This window comes from Xyrauchen texanus, chromosome 50, assembly GCF_025860055.1.
Source record: "Xyrauchen texanus isolate HMW12.3.18 chromosome 50, RBS_HiC_50CHRs, whole genome shotgun sequence".
Lineage (NCBI taxonomy): Eukaryota > Metazoa > Chordata > Actinopteri > Cypriniformes > Catostomidae > Xyrauchen > Xyrauchen texanus.
Genome location: NC_068325.1, coordinates 15,100,767 through 15,121,596, shown reverse-complemented (window position 1 = coordinate 15,121,596; position 20,830 = coordinate 15,100,767). Strand labels below are relative to the sequence as shown.

The 20,830-nt window shown below is 39.8% G+C and overlaps 1 protein-coding gene across 2 annotated transcripts in view; it reads left to right on the top strand.

The window, feature by feature from the left end:
* Nucleotides 1-20,830, top strand: part of tm2d1 (TM2 domain containing 1) — a 55,270-nt gene that overhangs the window by 12,618 nt on the left and 21,822 nt on the right. The window contains exons 6-7 of one of the 2 annotated variants that reach the window (XM_052123541.1): nt 2,820-2,939; nt 7,143-8,004. The exons of the other annotated variant lie outside the window; for it this stretch is intronic. Coding sequence (XP_051979501.1) covers nt 2,820-2,930 — 111 coding nt within the window. The 3' untranslated portion in view covers nt 2,931-2,939; nt 7,143-8,004. Of the gene's footprint in view, nt 1-2,819; nt 2,940-7,142; nt 8,005-20,830 lie in introns of those variants that run through there. 2 annotated transcript variants of the gene reach the window in all.

Genomic DNA, 20,830 nt, shown 5'->3' with positions numbered 1-20,830 from the left:
CTTTCATAAACGTGCCAATTGTGTTGTACCTGGTTGGATTACTTACTTGCAAAACAATACTGTTCCTGTCAATCCTTTGACAATTTCATGTTTTTACCTTTTTTATCAGTTGTTTTCTGTTCTTAAATATGCACTCTTTCCTAGCCGCAGTGGATAAATTAAGCAAGCCTTTATTTTTTTAAATGGCCATGGTGGCTTTGATTAACAGGGCCACTGCAGTGTGTTTATTGTTCTCTTAATGTCTTATTGAAGGCCCTGGGAGAGCAATGCTTTTAAGAAGTGCCTCTGGCAGCCAGAACTGTCACGCGCATACATTCTCAATTAGCTGTTGCCTGCGGGTCTCTTCGTTTTTAATTTGTGACACTTTTGATAAAGAGTGTCCCCTTCCCTTGGGACCCTATTTGCACTCGTCCCTCCTTGCTAAAACGTAATATTTTATACCAAACTACCTTCGCTAAGAGCCACGTCGTTTGGGAAATGCATCTTTGAGAGCTAATGAATAAACACCTGGGACATGTTAACGTAATTTATATTTATCGATATTCTGTCCCGCGAGTCACACCACATTTTAGCCTTTTATAAATGATGGCGCAAGATTAACAGCACCATGTAACTTTGGGTTTGCTCTAAATCACCAAAAAGTGGAAGGACGGAGCAAGTTGATGGATCAAATGGTAATGGTATGAGACCATGCTTGGGTTTTCTCAAGTCGCCCTCATGCTGATAGCAACAAACAATACCACAGCGAGAGTTGCATACTTCCCTACTATACACAATGCAGAAAGCAGTGATGTTAAACTAGATTGGGCAAGGTTTGTCAAGACAAACTTTGATATTGTCTTGACAGAGATGGCCCGCAGAATATTTTCTTCCATGAATATATGAAGATGCTATATATCACAATAAAGATCTGAGCCTCTGCTTTTAGGCAAAAATAAACGATTTTATTTTATCTTCATTTGTTCTTTTTTATTGCGACTTGAACAGAGGTAGGTTTTGTCAAAAAACAACATTTCAGACAAAAAGCTGAGAAAAAGGCATGTTTATGTCTGATATTTTGAGCTTCTCAATACTCCACTTCTTCATGTTTGAGACGATCGCAGTCTGTTTCTTTGATCAAAGAGTTGCGTACTCTTTCAAAACATGCGCAGGGGTCTTCCTTACCGTATAACACCTAAAACACGGAAACCCGGAAAATTACGTGTTTGGCGGGGAAGCGTTTTTTCATAAAACACGGAAAATTCCGTGTTTGGCGGGGAAAGAGTTAAGATATTTGAGCTGTTCTGGAACTTCCACCTGAGTAGCCATTGATTTAGCTGTGCCCCCGCTTTACAAAACACTGCACTTCAAAGACACGTGCGCGCACACAAACACATTAGAAACCGTTGTGTTGGAGCAGGTGGAGGGTCTACCTGAGCAATTCGCTGTCAGACCCTGAGCATTTTGCAGGAGCAGGACACCGTATCGGCACTTGTATGAGCATATATGGGCTGTCCTGTGAAAAACCATGAGATGAGTGCTAAAGGCACCAAAAAGTTGCTTTCGTCATCGTTGTTTGTACAGGATTGTATTTACTGTACTTACCCCCTCCACCTGCTCCAACACAACGGTCTCTAGTGTGTTTGTGTGTACGCATGTGTCTTTTAAGTCCAGTGATTTGGAAAGCAGGGGCATGGCTAAATTAATGGCTACTCTGGTAGAAGTTCCAGAACAGCAACAATCTCTTAGAGCACTTTTAAATTACATTCTCTCTCTCTCTCTCTCTCTCTCTCTCTCTCTCTCTCTCTCTGTCAAATCAACACCTTATGTAGCAGCCATATCACCCTATTCTGTAAAAAGGCACTGTCCTTCGGATGAGATGTTAAAAACCGAGGTCCTGACTCTCTGTGGTCATTAAAAACCCCAGGGCACATCTCGCAAAGATTCCACCCATTGGCCCTTCTAAATCATGGCTTCTTAATAATCCCCATCCATGAATTGTCTGTATCACTTTACTCTTTCCTCGCCACCAATAGCTGGTGTGTGGTGATCGTACTGGCGCATTATGGCTGCTGATGCATCATCCAGGTGGATGCTGCACACTGGTGATGTTGAGTCCCCTGGACACGGTGTAAAGTGTTTTGAGTGTAGTGTCATAAAAGCACTATATAAATGTAGCATTTGCATTCATACTCTATACTATACATCAACATGCCAACAAAACTTACTTTATCGACGGTCCAGAATTCATTGTCATCGAATTCAGTACATATTCAGGAAATTTGCAAATCTGACACGGTGCTTGTATTGGTTCACTGCCAGACAAGAGCAAATCTTGATATGGTAGAACACACAATCTCTGTGTCCCTCCACTAGATGTTTTCTTATTATCATCCCATTCCAAAGTGGACCCGAGCTGAGCTAGCAAGGCCAGGTGTTGGGTGTGCAAGCCTGCAGGAAGCCATTACACTGTCTATGTGCGTCAGTCCAAGCATGTTGAACTGGCATTGGCCCAACTTGGGCCCTGAGCTCATTGTTGAAGCTCTGATCTGAAGACTGTCCTTTGGGACACTCCTCCTCACCAGAACTCTCAAAGCAACCTTAATTACTGCACTGCCTGGGGTTAAACTTAAATTGCTTCCAATTCGGCATTACTGTCTTATAATTCAATTGTAAGAGCAGAAGCCATCTGAGAAGAGCTATAGACTCAAGCAGCCCACCTGGCATTCATCATTGTGTAATGTAGAATCATGTAATTTTCTGGTGAAAGATTACTTTGTTATGTTGGTCTCAGAGCATCAATCTGACATGTGAGAATCGGTGTGTTTGTTCTGGTGTAGATCGTGGGACCGTCAGATGGGTCGGATTACATCGTGGATTACTACGGGGCACGCCTCACTCATCTCTCGATAACAAATGAGACCTTCAGAAAAACTCAGATCTCTCCTTGAATACGCCAGGTGAGGATCTCTTTGTTAAATCCGTGAAACCATTATCCAGTGTTTTCACAGAGCCATGTCACACAAACATCAGTTCAGGGTCGATTCTTCAACTCTGAACTTTTCTGTTCTCAAGGATAATTTTATGCTGGGGGGGACTTTATTTTATTTATATTTTTCTTTTATTGTTTTGTCTAATAGTCTTGAAAGGGTCAATTTAGCAGAATTTTTGTGTTTTGGATTTGTCCCCCACCCAGACTTCCCAGCTATAATAAATATTTAAAAGTGTTAATTCCTGTTAAAAATATTTTGAAATGTCTAATTAATAGTTATTTAAATAAAAACAATTCAATTTTATAATTAAATTCCACTTTGCACGTAACATAAAATATCTACTTAAAACATGGGGTGGGTCTTTTTATTTTAGTTTTGAAAGGGGAAATTTGCTCTAATTTGACAATTTTGGATTTGTCCCCCACCCAGACTTTAAAACTTCCCAACTATAATAAATAGGGATGCTCCGATTGATCATCCACCAATCAGTATCGGCCGATATTTAGGTCCTATGACTCGATCAGTGATCTGTAATTTGGCCGATTGCATAAACCGATCGCTCATGTCACAAAAGACGGGCGGCTCCTTTAAGACTTGAGCAGCACTGTCATGGCATCACGGAGTGTGGGAAATACTGGCACAGTGATGTAATACAATAAACTTGATTCGGCAGTTATGAATAATGCAGTGGAAGAGGTATGGCGAATATGAAGAGCTTGTGTACAGTACTGTTAATGTGGCGTTACACACGCGACAAGGCAAAGGGAAAACAGCATGAGCTGTGAAATGGTCTTATTATTGTTAATGGCAGCAGCTCCTCAGTTTCCACCTACTGGTCATAGACATCTCAGTAATAACGCGAGTTACAAAATGTGGTGTAATTCAAACATCTTTATTAAATATCTCCCGATTAAACGGCATTACCAATAGTATGGTAATAGTATAACCTCGTAGGTTATTCATTTGTCTGGTAACAAACGCAAGTTTGTTTTAGGGCTATCTATCTTAATTTAGAGAACATTTTGTTAGCATATACTTTTTTAAAAGTCTTTGGAATTCTATGAAAGGGATAGTAGAATGTGTTAAATGCATCTTAGAGTACTGCACTCTTATTGGTATATGAAAGCATCATCAAATTAGCCAAAATACCTTTAAAAACAAACATTTAAGGTGTGTGACTGCATTGAACTTTTGTGAAAGACAGTAGTCGCAATTCTGTTCTTGGCGCAGATTTCATCTGGGCCTGTTCATTACCAAACCAGTCAGTATTTGTGAATTGTAATTCAGATTAGAATATTAGATTTCGTCATTCTGTGCTGATGATGAAATCTGCATCTTGGGTATGGCACGCGGAAAACCGAAGTATACTTCGGCCTTTAGACTGAGTTGAACAAAGAGCGTATGGGTTAATGACTAATCTTGAAAGTTTTCAAAGAACAACTTCTTAATAATAAACGCAAGGTCATGGTGATTGACGATCCTGAGTGACCTCCGGGGGAATCAAAGCAAATTTTCAGTCCAAGGACAACTACAGCTGTGGACTAAACCCACTATCCAACGGTCCTCACTTTGTTCCTCGCAAGGGGCTCCCTGCACCGGGGAAGAGCAATTAAATGTCAGACGTGCCGAGGAGGATATTGGGAAAATACAGTGGGGTCGTGAGGTTGCACTTATTACAGCTGGCACCCAGACTGCATATGTTGAATTCTTAGTCCTGGTACCACCCATGCACACACTGTCACAGACATTCCATATATTCAAAAGAAAATACTGGCCATGCTGTAGACGATTGCTTATATCTGTGTCTGTCCCCTATCAGTTTCTGTTTCCTGCCAGTTCTTCGCTCTGGTTAACATTAGTTGCTGCAGAGATAATGGCGGTGACAGGGGTGTTATGCTGAATGGGACCCATGCGGAGACCATTACTTGCTCTCCTGTGTTTACATTGTTCCAGCATGAGCCTCTGAAGAGATGAGTCGAGGTCTTAAGTCCTGCTCACTCAGCCATATTCGCCAACAAACACACTGTCTTTTGTCACTCAATTTGTCTCTCTGAATTCGGTCCTTCTTTATGTCCACATGTCACTTTTAAGCTCAATCAACGGCATTTGTGGTATAAGGTTGATTTGAACAAACATTTGACTCTGTCCTTTTCTTTAAAGAAAAAATTGAGGTTACAGTGAGGCACTTTCAATGGAAGTCACTTATAAGGGGCCAAAATTTGGAGGACGTAAAGTAGAAATGTGAAGCTTATAATTTTATAAGAGCACTTTCATTAATTCTTCTGTTAAAACGCACGTATTATTTGAGCTGTAAATATGGTTATGGTTTACGGCGTTATGTCATCATGGCAACAAAGTTGTAAAATGTATATAACGTCAAACAGAAAAGGTTTGTAAGTGATTTTATCACACTAAAATCATGTTAACATGCATTGTCTTGTGACTATACTTTGGAAACAGTGAGTATTTTAATGTTTAGGAATTGGCCCTATTCACTTCCATTGTAAGTGCCTCACTGGAACCCAGATTTTGTCATTTGTTTATAAAGAAAAGGAGGATCAAGTCAAATACAATATTTGTGGTAATAAACATTATGCCACCTATACTGTCGATTGAGTTTAACTTGTTTTGAATTCCGGTCATACTAATCCATTTTAACTTTGAAAACTTTTGCGGCAGCCCTCCCACTTGTCATCGCCACCCCACATCTGAGGGCCGTCCTTCAGCCAGGCTCACAATGGGAGTTGGGCAGGAGAAGAGAAGAGGTGCAAAATTAATAAGCCTCATTGGGGCAGTGTTGGTGAGCCTCATTAACGCTTCCATAAAAACACAAAGCACTCCTCTTTTTGGGGAGCCAGCTTCTATTCTACATGTGTGCACACACTGGCATCCTCGAAGGCCCACGATCAGAGTGAAGAGGGTTCAGCCGAGTTTGATGCATCGTCGGACCTGCTCCTCAGACCCTCGGCACGAGTTAGATGTGTTGCTGGGGAGGACAGCACGTGTTGCGGTCGACGGCCTGCCGTGGGACTGGGAAGACAGGCTGACAAGGATGCCACTGCCCCATGCGCCGTGGACCCAGGAGGGTAGCATGTGTGGCCATCGGAACCCACTGTTTTCTTTGAAAAAAAAATATTCAAAAACTGAAAAAAGTAAAAAACATTTGCACATGGAAACATACATTCCTTACAGTCTTCTGAAGCGATACATTCACTTTAAATAATGGCAGAATTTTCTTTTTGGGAGAACTAATGGCAAGATTTAGGTGTAGGTTTAGGTTCATTGTTGCCCACGGCAGGCAAAGGCACAAAGAAAAATCGAATTGCAATATACGAGTAGTGTTTTTAGTCGAATATTTAAAGCTGAATGAGTATAACTTGTGCACATCCCTAGTGTGAGCCTGGCCTAATTGATGGTAAAAAAAGGTTCATAAAATCATAAAAACGGTTTTCAAATATTCATGATCCGCTGATACCATCTCAACATCTGATTTGTGAGCACTTAACCAATCGACACCTATTACACTTACCATTGAACTTTACTTGCACTTTGAGACGAGGAGCTGGGCATGGCTGGGCCGTGCATTATGGCCGGCGCTGAATCAGGTGATCATTGGAAGAGTGAGATAAAGTGGAGCCGGAGGCGCCAGTTCGGGAGAGAGCGAGACGCACGCAAAATACTACATTTGGGGTTTTATTGTAAATACTGTTTTAAAACAACAGACAAAATAGTATAGATTTATAACATCAACCAATGATATTGGTTATTGGCTATAATGTAATATTTGGAATTGCACTTATTGTAACCCACGTGACTAAAAACTGGCATTTGGAAGACTGGCTGGAGTCACTCAGCACACCCTGGATTCAAACTCGCCATTCCAGGGGTGGTAGTCAGCGTCTTTGCTTGCTGAGCTACCCAGGCCCCAAGTTTTTGTGCATGTCTTGAGTAAAAAATGTATCTACCTCAAGCAAGCATATATGTGTTTTGGAAATGTTATTCGCATCTTGGTGTCTTTATTCCATCCAGCATTTTTCTATGCAATATCCTAAAATTCACAACAAAATATTGGGATGGAAACCGAGCTATTGTCTTTCTATTTACATTCTGTATCTTTCTTCTGGACCTGCTGCCAAACAGAACTAAATCTTCCCATTCTTTTGTTTTTAGGTGGATCCATACAAGATGACCCAACAAATGTACAGACACGTTCATGTAAACCTCGTCTTTTCATTGGATTCGTTTTTGCCGTGTCCAAACATCAAGGCACATGAACATGCCAGATTATTCTGTGGGAAAGACAATAGTCTACGTCTGGAGTTTTTTAATATGTCTCATGTATGTGCTGAGCTAATGTTGGTCCCACTGCGCCAAGCTCTTTTCGGAAGGTCAAACTTTTTTCCCCCTCACTTCCTCCATTTTCTCCATCAGTCCATCAATCATCGGCCTCTTCCTTTGAGTCGGGGCTTTGAATGCCATCCATATTTTATTCCTTTTCACTGCCATCCATTTTTCAAGCTACATGTTGTTGGACATTGTGTGATGTTTTGATGTTATTTAAACACTTTAAATAAATTTTTAATATTTAACTCGGATCTATTCTCTGCTTTGTTAGTAGACATTAGTGTTGGGAAGTAACTAACTAAAAGTAGTGCCACTACTTACCTAACATTTTCCTGTAGTGTTATTATAGCTCGGCTGTTTTTAAAATAGTGTAGCTTTTCCAGTAACAAGTTACTTTTCTCTACATGTAGTGGTGAAGAGAGACAAAACACTGCATCTCTGGCTTAAGGTTACGTTGTGCACAAGTGAGCAGAGGCAATAATCAAAACCCGTCTTATTCATTTCAGTGAATCAGTTTGTGTGGATTGTATGTTTTAGGAAATCGGGCAAGTAAATGCATTAGCTAGTTTGTTCATGATACCCAATGCATTAAGTAATGTTAACAAACAGAACCCTATTGTAAAGTGCTTATTGCTTACTTAATCCATTATTATTCGTATCTTTTTACATGGCACTTACAGAAGTATTAAACAGCTATCCATTTTTCTACTGTACATGTGTTTCGATGTCTGATATTACGTGTCGCACGTAAAATACTACATTTGGGGTTTTATTGTGAGTACTGTTTTAAATGTATCATGTATCAGACCAGTGTCAAGTGCTCCTTCAGTTTCACTTGTCTGCCTGGCTTGAGTCCGTCACATCGCCATTAATACAGTCTCCAGTAGAACCAATTCATCACGCTGGATGATTGTGGCTTAGGGCCGACTACGCCAACATGTGTTGTTGCATGTTGTGAACGAGCATGCTACTTTATGAACTGCATTGTCCTTGCCACAACATGTACAGCCCTGCTTGGATATGTAAAACAGATTTAGCCTGTTCCCCAGTATCTGCGATGGTGGGCGACCAGCCTTGCCTTGGGACCATCCTGATAAGCTTGGTCTCCTGAGGATGCTTGAGGCATCTCTATAAATCTATAAACAATAGTTTGGACAGTAAGGATTCACTTGGTATTAAGATGATCTGCACAGCTCATTATTAATTCAGGACTAACCTGTTTTTATGCTTTAGATGCAGTATAGCGTGACAAAATGCAGGGAACTGCTGTCAATGCTGTGAAAAGATAACTTTGATCTTTAACTTTTAATATACAAGAGAAAAAGCAATAAGTGTGCAAGATGTTTTCCAAGCCCCTCCTTTTCTTCTCTCCTTCTATATTGAGGTCTTTTCTTGCTCCCAAGCAGTGCAGGACTTATCAATAGACCAGCCGGATAAGAGCCCAGAGATTTATAGTGCACTTCCCACAAGAGAGAGCAGCAGCTCTGGGCCTGCACCCTCCCTCTGTGCAGAGGAGGCCATTCTTCATCTGGCCCTGGTGTTTTATAGGTGCAACCTCCATCTTTCCCTCTCTTTCACCAGACTCTTCTGATGGAGAAAAATTAATAGGAGGAAACAACTCGGAAAAAGGGTGGGGTGCTTCTTTTCATTTACCCTTCTTTTAAAAGATTGATTTCAGTTGGACTAAAACAATTATTCGAAGCTCACTATTTTATAAAAGCGCTTTACATTAATTCTTCTGTTAAAAATGGTGTATTAGCTGTAAAGTTGGTTAAATCGGCATTTTAGGGTTTACGCCATTAAGGCGCGGTCACGCATACCTTCGTATGGCAAAATTCCATAGGCAATATCCAAGCTGTTTCTCGATGGATATGCATTCTTTTGTGTTACATTCTTGTGGACTCATTTGACATCATCATCCACTGCCTAATTTCAGTTCCAATCCTCAGGAACGCAAGTACCAAGAATCCATAAAATTATCAGAATGTGTTCTTGATAAGGCTGAATATCAAGGATGCATTGGATGGTGACTTGTGGGCAAGATCTCTGTACTACTGTGGCAGAGGAAGGACATTTATCATTATATTTGACCCACTATATCATATATCAGTGGGTTTTACCTTTCTGCTCACTGTAGGCTCACAAAAGTGTGACAGGTTGTGAGTGTCATCATACTCCATCAACATTTGTTGTTTTGTTGGGAATTATTTTAATATAGTAATAAACACATGGAGGAAACATGTGTTTACAGATTTCTGAGGTGTTTTCCCACCTCACTGGTGGGATGATAATAATGATGTCACTGGTGTTATAATGCCAGAAGTTCTCTCACAGGCTTCATATAGGCTGTGGCGGTTAATTGCGGGAAGATTGCAGCACATCTCAAAGCTTGCAGTAAATGCGTTCTACATCCTCCTGTCTTTCCAAGGTGGCTTGACTTTGGAAGGACAGGAGGATGCAAGTCCATTTTTGCGTCCTTAGAATGGAGAAACATCCACAGTCATCACAACTGGAATCCGCACGATTGTGCATTTAGCTCAATGGACTTCCATTGAATATTCATATTGGAAAAGGATATCATTTTAGTGGTGAGTCCTCCCACGTCATCTTCCCCCACGGAATTTCGCCATGCGAAGGTATATGACAATGAAGTTTACACTGTTTAAACTTTACACTGAAAAGGTTAGCAAGCGTTTTAGCACACTAAAATGGTGTTAACACGCATATTGTTTATATGGCTATACATTTGAAACAGTGATTGTTTGAAAGTTTACTCCCATTGTAAGTGCCTCACTGTAACCCAGACTTTTGCTTTTTTTAAAGAAAAGGATGGACAAGAATGAGCTATTAAACCATTCTTTTAATTGGAATGCAGTTGCCCTCGACGTTGTGTGCATACTCAAACACTGAAGTGATGCGTGACAATATTTAACCCAAAAGTCTAATGCAACACAAACAAGGCGGCCCTCTGTTCGACAACTGAAGCGTAACGAAGGTTCAGTTAAAGCATACAGAAGGTTAGGACTTGTTGAGAAGCTAGATAGCAGAATTTGGTTTTGTTTAGTTTTTTGTAGGTTTTGTGCAAAACGTCTACGTCACTTCCTCAGCTGACATCCCTCTGTTCAAATATTTGATTACGCATTTTTTCATGTATACGGCTGTGTCCCAAATTATGCACAATACAATAAGCATTTAGTATATACATTATGCACTCAGCCATGTAGTGTATTAATGTTAACAGTGTAGTACTGTCCCAAATGTAACACTTTTTTACTACACAGAAGCATTTGCCGTCAAACTTGCGGCTAATTGTCAATTGTTGCCAAAGGTTTGCAGGAGGTTCACTACTACCGGTGAAGAGCTGAAAACGTCTGGCAAACATCTGCTGCAAATTAAAAGCTCATTTGCATGTGAAAATAAGGAGCGGCAAATTTGCGGCTATATTAGATTTTTGTAAGGGATGTTGCACTAGCATTAGCGCGCTAGCCAACTTAAGTTCAACACTTACCTCACACAAAGTACATATTCACACAACGTGGGTTGATGAAAAAACATTGAGCTTACATTTGTAGGGTGCATTCTTCACTGAAGTTTCACTAGTTGCCACATTCTCTATTATTTACAATTGTTTAGAAACACAGCCAGGAAACTCCGCCTCTTCCGCTACATACGGCAAGCAGTGCATGAAGTGTCCAACATAACACATGCCATTTTGATGGTTGAAGTGCTCTGGGTACTCATAATGCACTTCTTTTTGTTGCATAAGTGTAAATATACTACTCGCCCTTCTTACACTACAAAATGTAGTACGTAGAATAGTCCAGAAGTATGCGGTTTGGTACGCACCTTACTTGACTGTAGCTCGACTATGCAAAACCCCGCTCTAGCTCAATTTTAACAGTGCATGCTAATGTACGGACAGATTCCAAACTTAGCTGGATCAGGTTTGAAATATTTGTTTGAAAAAATGTTTGTTTGTATTAATACGTGTTTTCTGGGCATTTTTGCGCACATTTGTGTGTAAGAAAATTTCACTGTTTGATTCAAATGGCTGGCCTTCAAATGTTGAAGGCCTCAGGCTGAATTTTGAATCATTGCCTCCTGTCAACCTGAAGAGTCTCAAGAAAAGCTGTAAGAGAAGAGACACTAAATAGCACAAACAGGAAATGGTGAGATCATGGGGCCTTTTAAAGTGATAGTTACCCAAAAATGAAAGTTCTGTCATCATTTACTAAGTCCCATGTTCCAAACCAGTATAAGTTTCTTCTGTAAAACAACTGCTCTCTCTCTCTCTCCCTCTCTGTCTCTCGCTCTCTCAGACTGCGGTGCAGTGAAGTACACATGCAATCATGAATGAAGCGCTCATACACTTGTGGTATTAACAAGCATTTTTGCTTGACATCGTGCCAAGCAAGCTGTCCTTGTCACTCTCGACAGCCTGTAAAGAAAATGATGAACAAATTCCTACTGTAACGGCACTCTGGTATACTGCGCTTGCCTAACCTCCTGGATGGCACGTTTCTGATCAAAGCTCTGCATGGGCTGATACTGGAATCCAAGAGGAAAATTAAAAACATGAGTTGAAATTTCTCTTGAGAGGAAAAGCAAACAGTTAAAATTAGTTTCATCTTTGCAAGTGTCGAATTGCACTCAAAACCTCATGTGTTACTGAAACATCTGCCTTGGTCAAATTACTGTGTAATTTAACAATTTCCTTTACAAAAACGTTCGATAAATATGCTTTGCAGTATCCGTTTATGGGAATATTTTGCCAAAAAATGCTGTTTATGGCAATCTCCCATTCATATGAGAAGTTCTGCAAGGCGTGTCAGAGCGAGCATAACCAAGGGGGGTGGAGTTTAGCAATGGGACAACACGTAAAATCGTCCGTTGCGCTGTGCAAATTATGTTCAGCACAGATTTTGTAGCAGCTGTTTGTGCCAGGGGTGAGCCCTAGTATATATTTGGAGTGCTCCAGTAAAGTTTTACTGATAAACCCTTGTCTGATGGAGTAATTCTGTCAGATTTGAGGAATCTGAACTAGTGATTCCTGATTCATGAATGAACTCATTTGACTTATTGTAAATGAACAAGTCAATTGGGTTAGCGAAACAGTTCAAATTAGCTTGTGGTTCAGTTTTAATAATTTGACTCGCTTGGAGTGGTTTTAGAGGTTTCGGGCCATGTTCGAATTTGTTTTTTCAAAGATAACTTTGGGTTTGTTCGTGTTTGTAATCAAAGAAAAGACGACGCACAAACAGAATAGTTAGGGGCTGTTCACATCAAATGCGTTTTTGCATGTGTCTGCACTGCTATTCAAGTTTTTTCTATGCATGCATGTGCTAGACAGATATCTTTGACCATCGCGTCTCACTGTTGTTACAGCATCTCGCGCAGCACACATCAAGTTGAAAAGAACTTTAATTTGTAAAAAAGCATCTTGAGACATCTGTGCTCTGTTTAATTTGTTGCGCTGCGGCTAACTAATGTTTTCCCTTATAGCTCTCATAATTTACTCAACCTCAGTCCATCCCATGTATGGTTTTTTTTCTTCTGCTGAACACAAATGAAGATTTTTAGAAGAATCTCAGCTCTGTAGGTAAATGGTGGCCAGAACTGTGAAGGTCCAAAAAGCTCATAATCGCAGCATAAAAGTAATCCTTAAGATTCCAGTTGTTAATCTACAGTATATCTTCATAAGCGATATGATAGGGGTGAGAAACGGATACATATTAAGTGCTTTTTTACAATAAATTCTCCTCCCTGCTCAGTAAATCTCCAGTTTAACTTTCACTTTCACATTCTTCATGCATACACCCCCTACAGGGCAGGGAGAAACATTTCTAGCAAAAATGGACTAAAATATTGATCTGTTTCTCACCCACACCTATCAAATCGCTTGAGAAGATATAGATTGAACCACTGGAGTCTTATGGATTACTTTAATGCTGCCATTGTTTTGGAGTGGTAAAATGTTGGCGCCCATTCACTTGCATTTTATGGACCAACAGAGCTGAAATATTCTTCTAAAAATGTTATATTGTGTTCTGCATAAGAAAGTAAGTCATACTAATCTGGTAAATGATTTACATTTTTGGTTGAACTATTCCTTTAATACCCATACAGACCTCTAAGTGGTTTCTCACTCAGTAAAACAGGAAAGGGACACACTTTTTTACTTCATTGGGGACACGTACCCAAGTACTGCTAAAAGACAAGAAAGGCCTGTGGTTTGCGCTGTTACCTGATTTGCTTAATTCCTTTAGTAAACCTGGCAGTAAAACAATGCATACAGTGTGTACAAATAAACAACATTTATTCTTAGCGTATCCCTCCTCTCTGTATTTTGCAAGAATGATTAGCATTGTCTGATGAGCAAAAGCAAGTGCAGGTCACACACTAAAACAGGTTATGGTCTCAATCTTTATTGTTTATATGGTTTGTGTGTGAGTGACCTTCAATCTGAGCATGGTCTGTGTAAGCATATCTGCTTGGCTCCATACCGTGTATGTGTGTTTGGGCTAGCCTGTAAGAAATCCTCCTATGTCAAGGCTCTCAGCGCAGTCTATGAGTCAGCAGAAACTCAGTCAGTCATCGTCTCCCGTCACCCGCGCAGCCCAACTGAAATGGAGCTGAGGATGCTGCACGTCGACAGGGAAGATTCATGGCACTGCTGTATCATGCCATATCGACTCTTGAGTAAACCATGGTGGTGTGCAAGATTCAGTCACCATTCAGAATCTGGTCCCCCTTGGACCCAAAAGTTATTTTATTGGCTGAAATAATTTGTTTGGGTTTTTTTATTCAATGTTTGACTGGAAAATAATGTAGTTTTTATCATCCCTGCTGAAAAACAAAAATCAGCTTAAACCAGCCTTAGATGGTTTGCTGGTCTTAGCTGGTGTTCGCTGCTAAAAGTGGGTCTCCCATCCTTGTCTAGCTGGATGAGCCCCTCTCTTAAACCAGTCAACAGCTCAGCCTGGTCAGTCTAACCCTAACAAATAATCAAAACTAGCTGCAAACTTGCTGCGAATTTGCCCCTCCTTATTTTCACATGCAAATGCTTGTGATTCACCACAAATGTTTACACAAATGAAGTTTTTAGCTCTTTGCCAGTAATTGTGAACCTCCAGCAAACTTTTGGCAACAATGGACAATTTGCCGCAAGTTTGCCACAAAGCTCATTTGCATGTGAAAATGATCAGTGGATTTTTCATAAGGATGACCTGCAAACCAGCTTATGCTGGGTTTTTTCCCCTGTAGAAATGAAAATTAGTCAATTAATGTTGTTTAAATTAAATATGACAAATCATATTACAACATATAATGACAAAAAGCAATAAATGGTCAAATTAAACCATCTAATTATTTGTTTTCAGTTTGCATGCTAATTGATTAGCGTGTAAAGCTAACATTCCACTATGCGTTCCTATGGTTAGCATGCTAAGCAATTATCCAGCTAAGCTAACATATTCAGCGCAAGTTACATTACATAATGTTATATCGTTGAATTTCATGCTATTTGGTAAATGGATGTGGTAATACTGTATTTACTGACTGTATTTACTGTACGTGATCAGCTACAACAGGAAGTAGTAACAGACACTTCTGAGCGCTCCCAAATGTGATCAGATTCTGCAGGGGCAGCAGCGGCGTAAGCAGAGCTCATCCTCACCCTTACAAAAGTCAAGAGTTCATGGCACATTTGCAGCAAATGAACTTTGCGGCTAATTGTTTATTGTTGCCAAAGGTTTGCTGCAGGTTCACCACTACCAGTGAATTGCTGAAAACTTCTAGTTAACAGTTCGCGGTTCACAGTTCAAGTTTGCGGCCAGTTTGCCAGAACTCTAGATTTTTTGTAAGGGACCGATGGAGACACCAAAGGCGGCATACTAAAATCTTTGTTCGACAGCTGTCCCTAATTTTACCAAAAAATGTATACACCTTTCCCCTTTTCTACTAAAGTACATCCTGTTTTTTGGCAAGTTCTTGGCTGGGAGGACTTGCGCAAACTTGAGTCTGGTGCTTGCTATAGCTATTTAGGATCATGCGTCATGTGTGTTGAATCAAAATTAAATTACTGTACCGCACCACGCTCCAAAACCCCACAGCCCAGATTATGAAGTGGAATGAAACAGGCCCATGCCCTAATTTGTTCAGTATGGAGCCAATATCTCCCTAGGATGTTATGATAAATAGCTTCCTTTGCTAGAGGTATTTGAGTACACCTTGCCCTCCTCACCTTCTTTTTTTCATTATCTCGATCCCTCCACTCATTTCATACATCAGTCTGATCAGTCCGGTGGGATACAGATCAAGGTTATGGTGATTCGGAATCGGACATGTTGTGAGCACTGCAGTTATGCTGTCACGACTCATTGCTGTGACCAGCTAACATTCTGGTTGGTGTGTTTGGTCTTTAAAGCATGAACATATTTGATTACTTTTAAATGCACTTGCAAAAATAGTTACATAGTTATTTGGACATTTGGAAACCATGTTTTTAGCACATACCATGGCAATCCATGGTATTCTTTGAAGTATCTTGGTTTTAAACTACAAACTATAGTAATACCATGCTACTTTATTGTAAGTGCATATAAATGTTCTCCAAGAACTTCATTGGAGTACCTTTATATTCAGGGTAACACCTTTGTTATTTGGAAATATGGCTTCGGAATATCATGGTTTTCTTTGAAGTGCCTTGGCGTCCAGTGTAGATGTTGGAGTTATTTTAAATACACTTATGAAAGGTACCATGTTATTACCATGGTTAATTGGAAGTGGTTCCATGGTAAAACCATGTTTTTTTTTAGACATGTACCATGGCAATACTATGGTTATTTGGATATATACCAAAGTAATACCATGTTGTTCTTCGAAGTACCTTGGAGTATCATGTACCTTGTAGTACTTTTTTATGTACTCACAATAAAGTAGCATAGTATTACTATGGTCGATTAGACATGGAACCATGGTAAAAAGACATGTACCATGGTACAACAATACATGTATCATGGTAATACTATGGTAATTTGGATATACACCATGGGAATACCATGGTATTCTTTGAAGTACCTTCGGGAATCTATTGTATTGTTTAATGTGGACAGAAATTAGGGGTTATAAGTTATTGCATTTTTCCCTAAGAATGCCAAAAACAAACTATTTCTCTTTCTTTGGAATAACAGGCACCTATGAATAGTTCACAAAAAGACCAGGGACGAGTGTTAAGAAGGTAATTATAAGCCTCTTTATTGTAGGGAGTGACACCCTCTTGCTCTGATTTTAGCAGTCAAAGACACACACACACACACACATCCATACCCCTTCCATTGCCACCGCCATGCCTGCCCAGGTTACACAAGCCCATGAAATTACAGTTGTGTCGCTTGGAAGCAAAAAGGGCCAAGAGGAATTAATGATAAGGTGACAGGCTTCATAAAATGGTGATTGAAAAATAAATAAATATTGAGGCCAGACCTCTCCGCCCCCTAGCCCCCCTTTATTTTAATTTTCACATTTGGTGCTGGCATGTCACCCGATAAGCCGGTCCAATATTCACATGCTGGCTCAGCCGTGGGCTTCTCAGCTGATGCTCTGCTTCCCTGCCAGGGAGGACTGGCACCGCCTGGCATTTTCAGAGCTTTTCGTGTTACCTCCACAATGGAGTGTTCTAGAAGGAAAGGTTTAGAGTGTGTGTGCGAGTGGGGGTCGGGTTTGCCTGTATTGTGGGGACTGATATGAACTGAATTTCACCTGATAAAATGCGCAAAAATATCCCATAGACTTTACATTGAAGGAGGGACCCAAGCCATATCTAAGGACTAAAGTATCATATAGACTTGGGGCTGGGCTCTTTTGACTTGAGTTAGTTAACCACTACCTAAAAACAACTCCGAACCACCAAGCAACGCACTATCAACCACATAGCAACACCCTGGCATAAGCAAAATGTAAAAAGCTAGCCTTAACAGAACAGTTTTAAATGGAGTTTAGCATGTCACACTGCTGTTACCACTGCAAACATGTTATGTCAGCTGCCCATATCTTTTCCCAACAGTCTCAGTATAACGGCTTGCAGCATAAGCGACCATAATGTCTCAACACAAGGACTCCAGACACGCACACAGAGAAAAGCCCACATGTAAGACCCAAACTCAACTCGACGAGGAAAGAGTCTTATCTGGGTGTTGGATGTAATCCTCTCCCTGTCTGCCAATCCACTTAAAACAGGGCAGCGTGCGTGAAATGAACAGCACCTGTTCAGCATCAACTCTCTTACACACACTCAGTCACCATACAGCTGCTTAAGCCTTTTTGTGTATGATTTTGTATACAGAAGCCCCAAAAACTATTTGCACAGACTTATAAATCAACAAATATAATTGATTTATATATCAAACTACTGTATCAAACCAAGTGGTATTTATTTTTAAGAAATATAGCACAAAAACACTTTTCAAGCAAACCATTTGACTAAATATTCAAAAATTCTACGTTACAGATGGAGTCTCATAAAGGGATGGTTCACACAAAAATGTCAATTCTCTCAACATTTACTCACCCTCAAGCTATCCCAGATATGTATGACTTTCTTTCTTCTGCAGAACACAAACAAAGATTTTAAGAACAATATTTCAGCTCTGTAGGTCCATACAATGCAAGTGAATGGTGACCAGAACTTTAAAGCTCCAAAAACAATGTAAAGGCAGCATAAAAGTAATCCATATGACTCCGGTGGTTTAATATATCCCATTTGATCTATTTGGGTGAGAAATATTTTCTGAAAGTGAAAGTGGAGATTTATAAAAATAAAAAAAGGACTTGTATATATATATTTAATTATATTTATATTTAAATATTTATCTTTTTCTCACCCACACCTATCATATAACTTCTGAAGGCATGGATTTAACCACTGAAGTCATATGGATACTTTTATGCTGACTATATGTGATTTTTTTTTAGCTTCAAAGTTCTGGTCACCATTAACTTGCATTATATGGACCTACAGAGCTCAGATATTCTTCTAAAAATCTTCATTTCTGTTCAGCAGAAGAAAGAAAGTCATACACATCTGGGATGGATTGAGGTTGAGTAAATGATGAGAGAATTTTTTTTTGGGGGTGAACTATCCCTTTAAGTTCCTGTCTTCCCTCGATTACACTTGGACCCATGAGTCTCCATCCAGGATCATTGCAACACTAATGGTTTGTGCATTAAAGCATTTGGCATCCATCTGATGCAATGCAATGAAGAGACAAGACACAATGAGTAAGGCTGACAAGATGTGAATGGCCCCTGTTAATAAGATAAATGATGATATGTGTGCAGCGGATGGTCCCTGGGAACGCATTAGGGTCATTGTGAAGAATGCTTGGCCGGTGGAGAGGCGTTAAATGCAGAGCTTTTTGTGGCTCCAACAAAGCTGTCAGAAAACAGTCAGAGGCCACTCATAAAGCCACCCTCATGATGGCCTCAGAGAGAGTGAGAGACAGTGGTGAAATATAATATTTAGTTATTTCGTATCATTACATGAGATCTGTTGATATCTGTCTGTTGTATATATATATATATATATATATATATTAGTATATACACTCACCGACCACTTTATTAGGAACACCTGTACATCTACTTATGTGATTATCTAATCAGCCATTCGTGTGGCAGCAGTGCAGATGCATAAAATCATTCAGATATGGGTCGGGAGCTTCATTTAATACTCACATTAACCATCAGAAATGGGAAAAAATGTGATCTTAGTGATTTGGACTGTGGCATGGTTGATGGTGTCAGACGGGCTGGTTTAATATTTCTGTAACTGCTGATCTCCTGGGATTTTCACACACAACAGTCTCTAGAATTTACTCAGAATGGTGCCAAAAACAAAAAAACAGCAAATGAGCTGCAGTTATGTGGACGGAAACACCTTGTAGATCAGAGAGATCAATGGAGAATTGCCAGACTGGTTTGAGCTGACAGAAAGGCTATGGAAACTTGGATAACCACTCTGTACAATTGTAGTGAGCAGAATAACATCTCAGAATGCACAACATGTCGAACCTTGAGGCAGATGAGCTACAACAGCAGAAGACCACATCACACACTTTAATAGGACCACAGTGTTCCTAATAAAGTGCTCAGTAAGTGAATATAAAACTAACAGATTTCAGATTTTCTTTTTGTTATATGAAGGAGACATTAAAACTGGATATATTTTTTTTTTACTAGGCATTCATCATTTATGGTACTTTTCAAATGCCTTTTATGTATAGATTTTTATGTTTGTTCGTGTTGTCCCTCACCCAGACTTTCAATATTAAACTATGAAAATCCATTATAAAAATGCAAATTATTACATGTTTAAAAACTATGAGAATCTAAACAAAATATTTCCATATTGAGCAAAAATTATTTTTAATTACAATTGTTCCACAGTTGTGCCATTTCCACCCCTCCAAACATTTCTGACCTTAAGAAAGATTTTTTTTTTTACTTGTTAAACAACTCAAAAAAAATGTCAGTGAAGAGCGTGCTTGAAAAGTAAAATGAAACAGGGGATGTTTGTAGAAAATAAAGAAAAATCAAGGTAAATATCACTTTTTATCAAGCAAAATTTCCAATCAAACTTGTTTAAAATGTGTGATTTTTTTTAATTTTATTTTGTGTATTTATGATACATAAAATGCTAATTATGAAATTATCGTTAACAAGACAAAAAACTCAAAAACATTCCAATTTTAATTTCAATCTCTGTTCAATCACCACAAAATTCTGTTTAACACACACGACTTTCAGAAATCCAAACTTCATAAATCTCCTGTGATGCATATCCGTACACTGTTTGACACTGTAAATAGACAAATTAAAGTGTGAAAAATATTTTAACAAGACTTTACTTTCTAGAACTTCACAGTGCTAAAAGAGCCCGAAGTTGAATAAACACTATTTGCCATAAAGGCATGTTTGAACTGATTGTCTAAAGTGATGTCCTTCATTTGACCTATAGGAGGCGGTGTTCCTTCATTTTGTCAAAAGCTAGCAGTATCTTCTGGCTGCAGTCCTGTTTTGTTCCAGCCGTTATGTCGTATGTCACCAAAAGGGATTTATAGAGCACTGCCAGGAATATACCTCATATAACAACATCCTCCATCCAAACAATTAAGGACACAATGTGTAAAGCCTATGGAACTAAAAATAAATGCACTTGGTGTACAAGAAGCACTCTCATATACTCACATCTCCAACTGGAATGATACTGCACAAAAGCTTCAAACACTGACTCCACTGACTGCTCATCGGTGGCGTAACTCAATCGGGGTAAGAATGCGAACGGGCGGTGGGATGGGGGCAAGATATCGGGCTCTCATTTGTCAGGCCGCACTGCATCAGTGGAGCGTGAACGGCACACACAAACCATAAGGGCTTGGCCCCAACACCCCGCACCCGCTGTCAGGGTGCCGTCACAGTCCAGGCCCCAGGCATAGGGGAGGGTTAAGAGCCAAGGC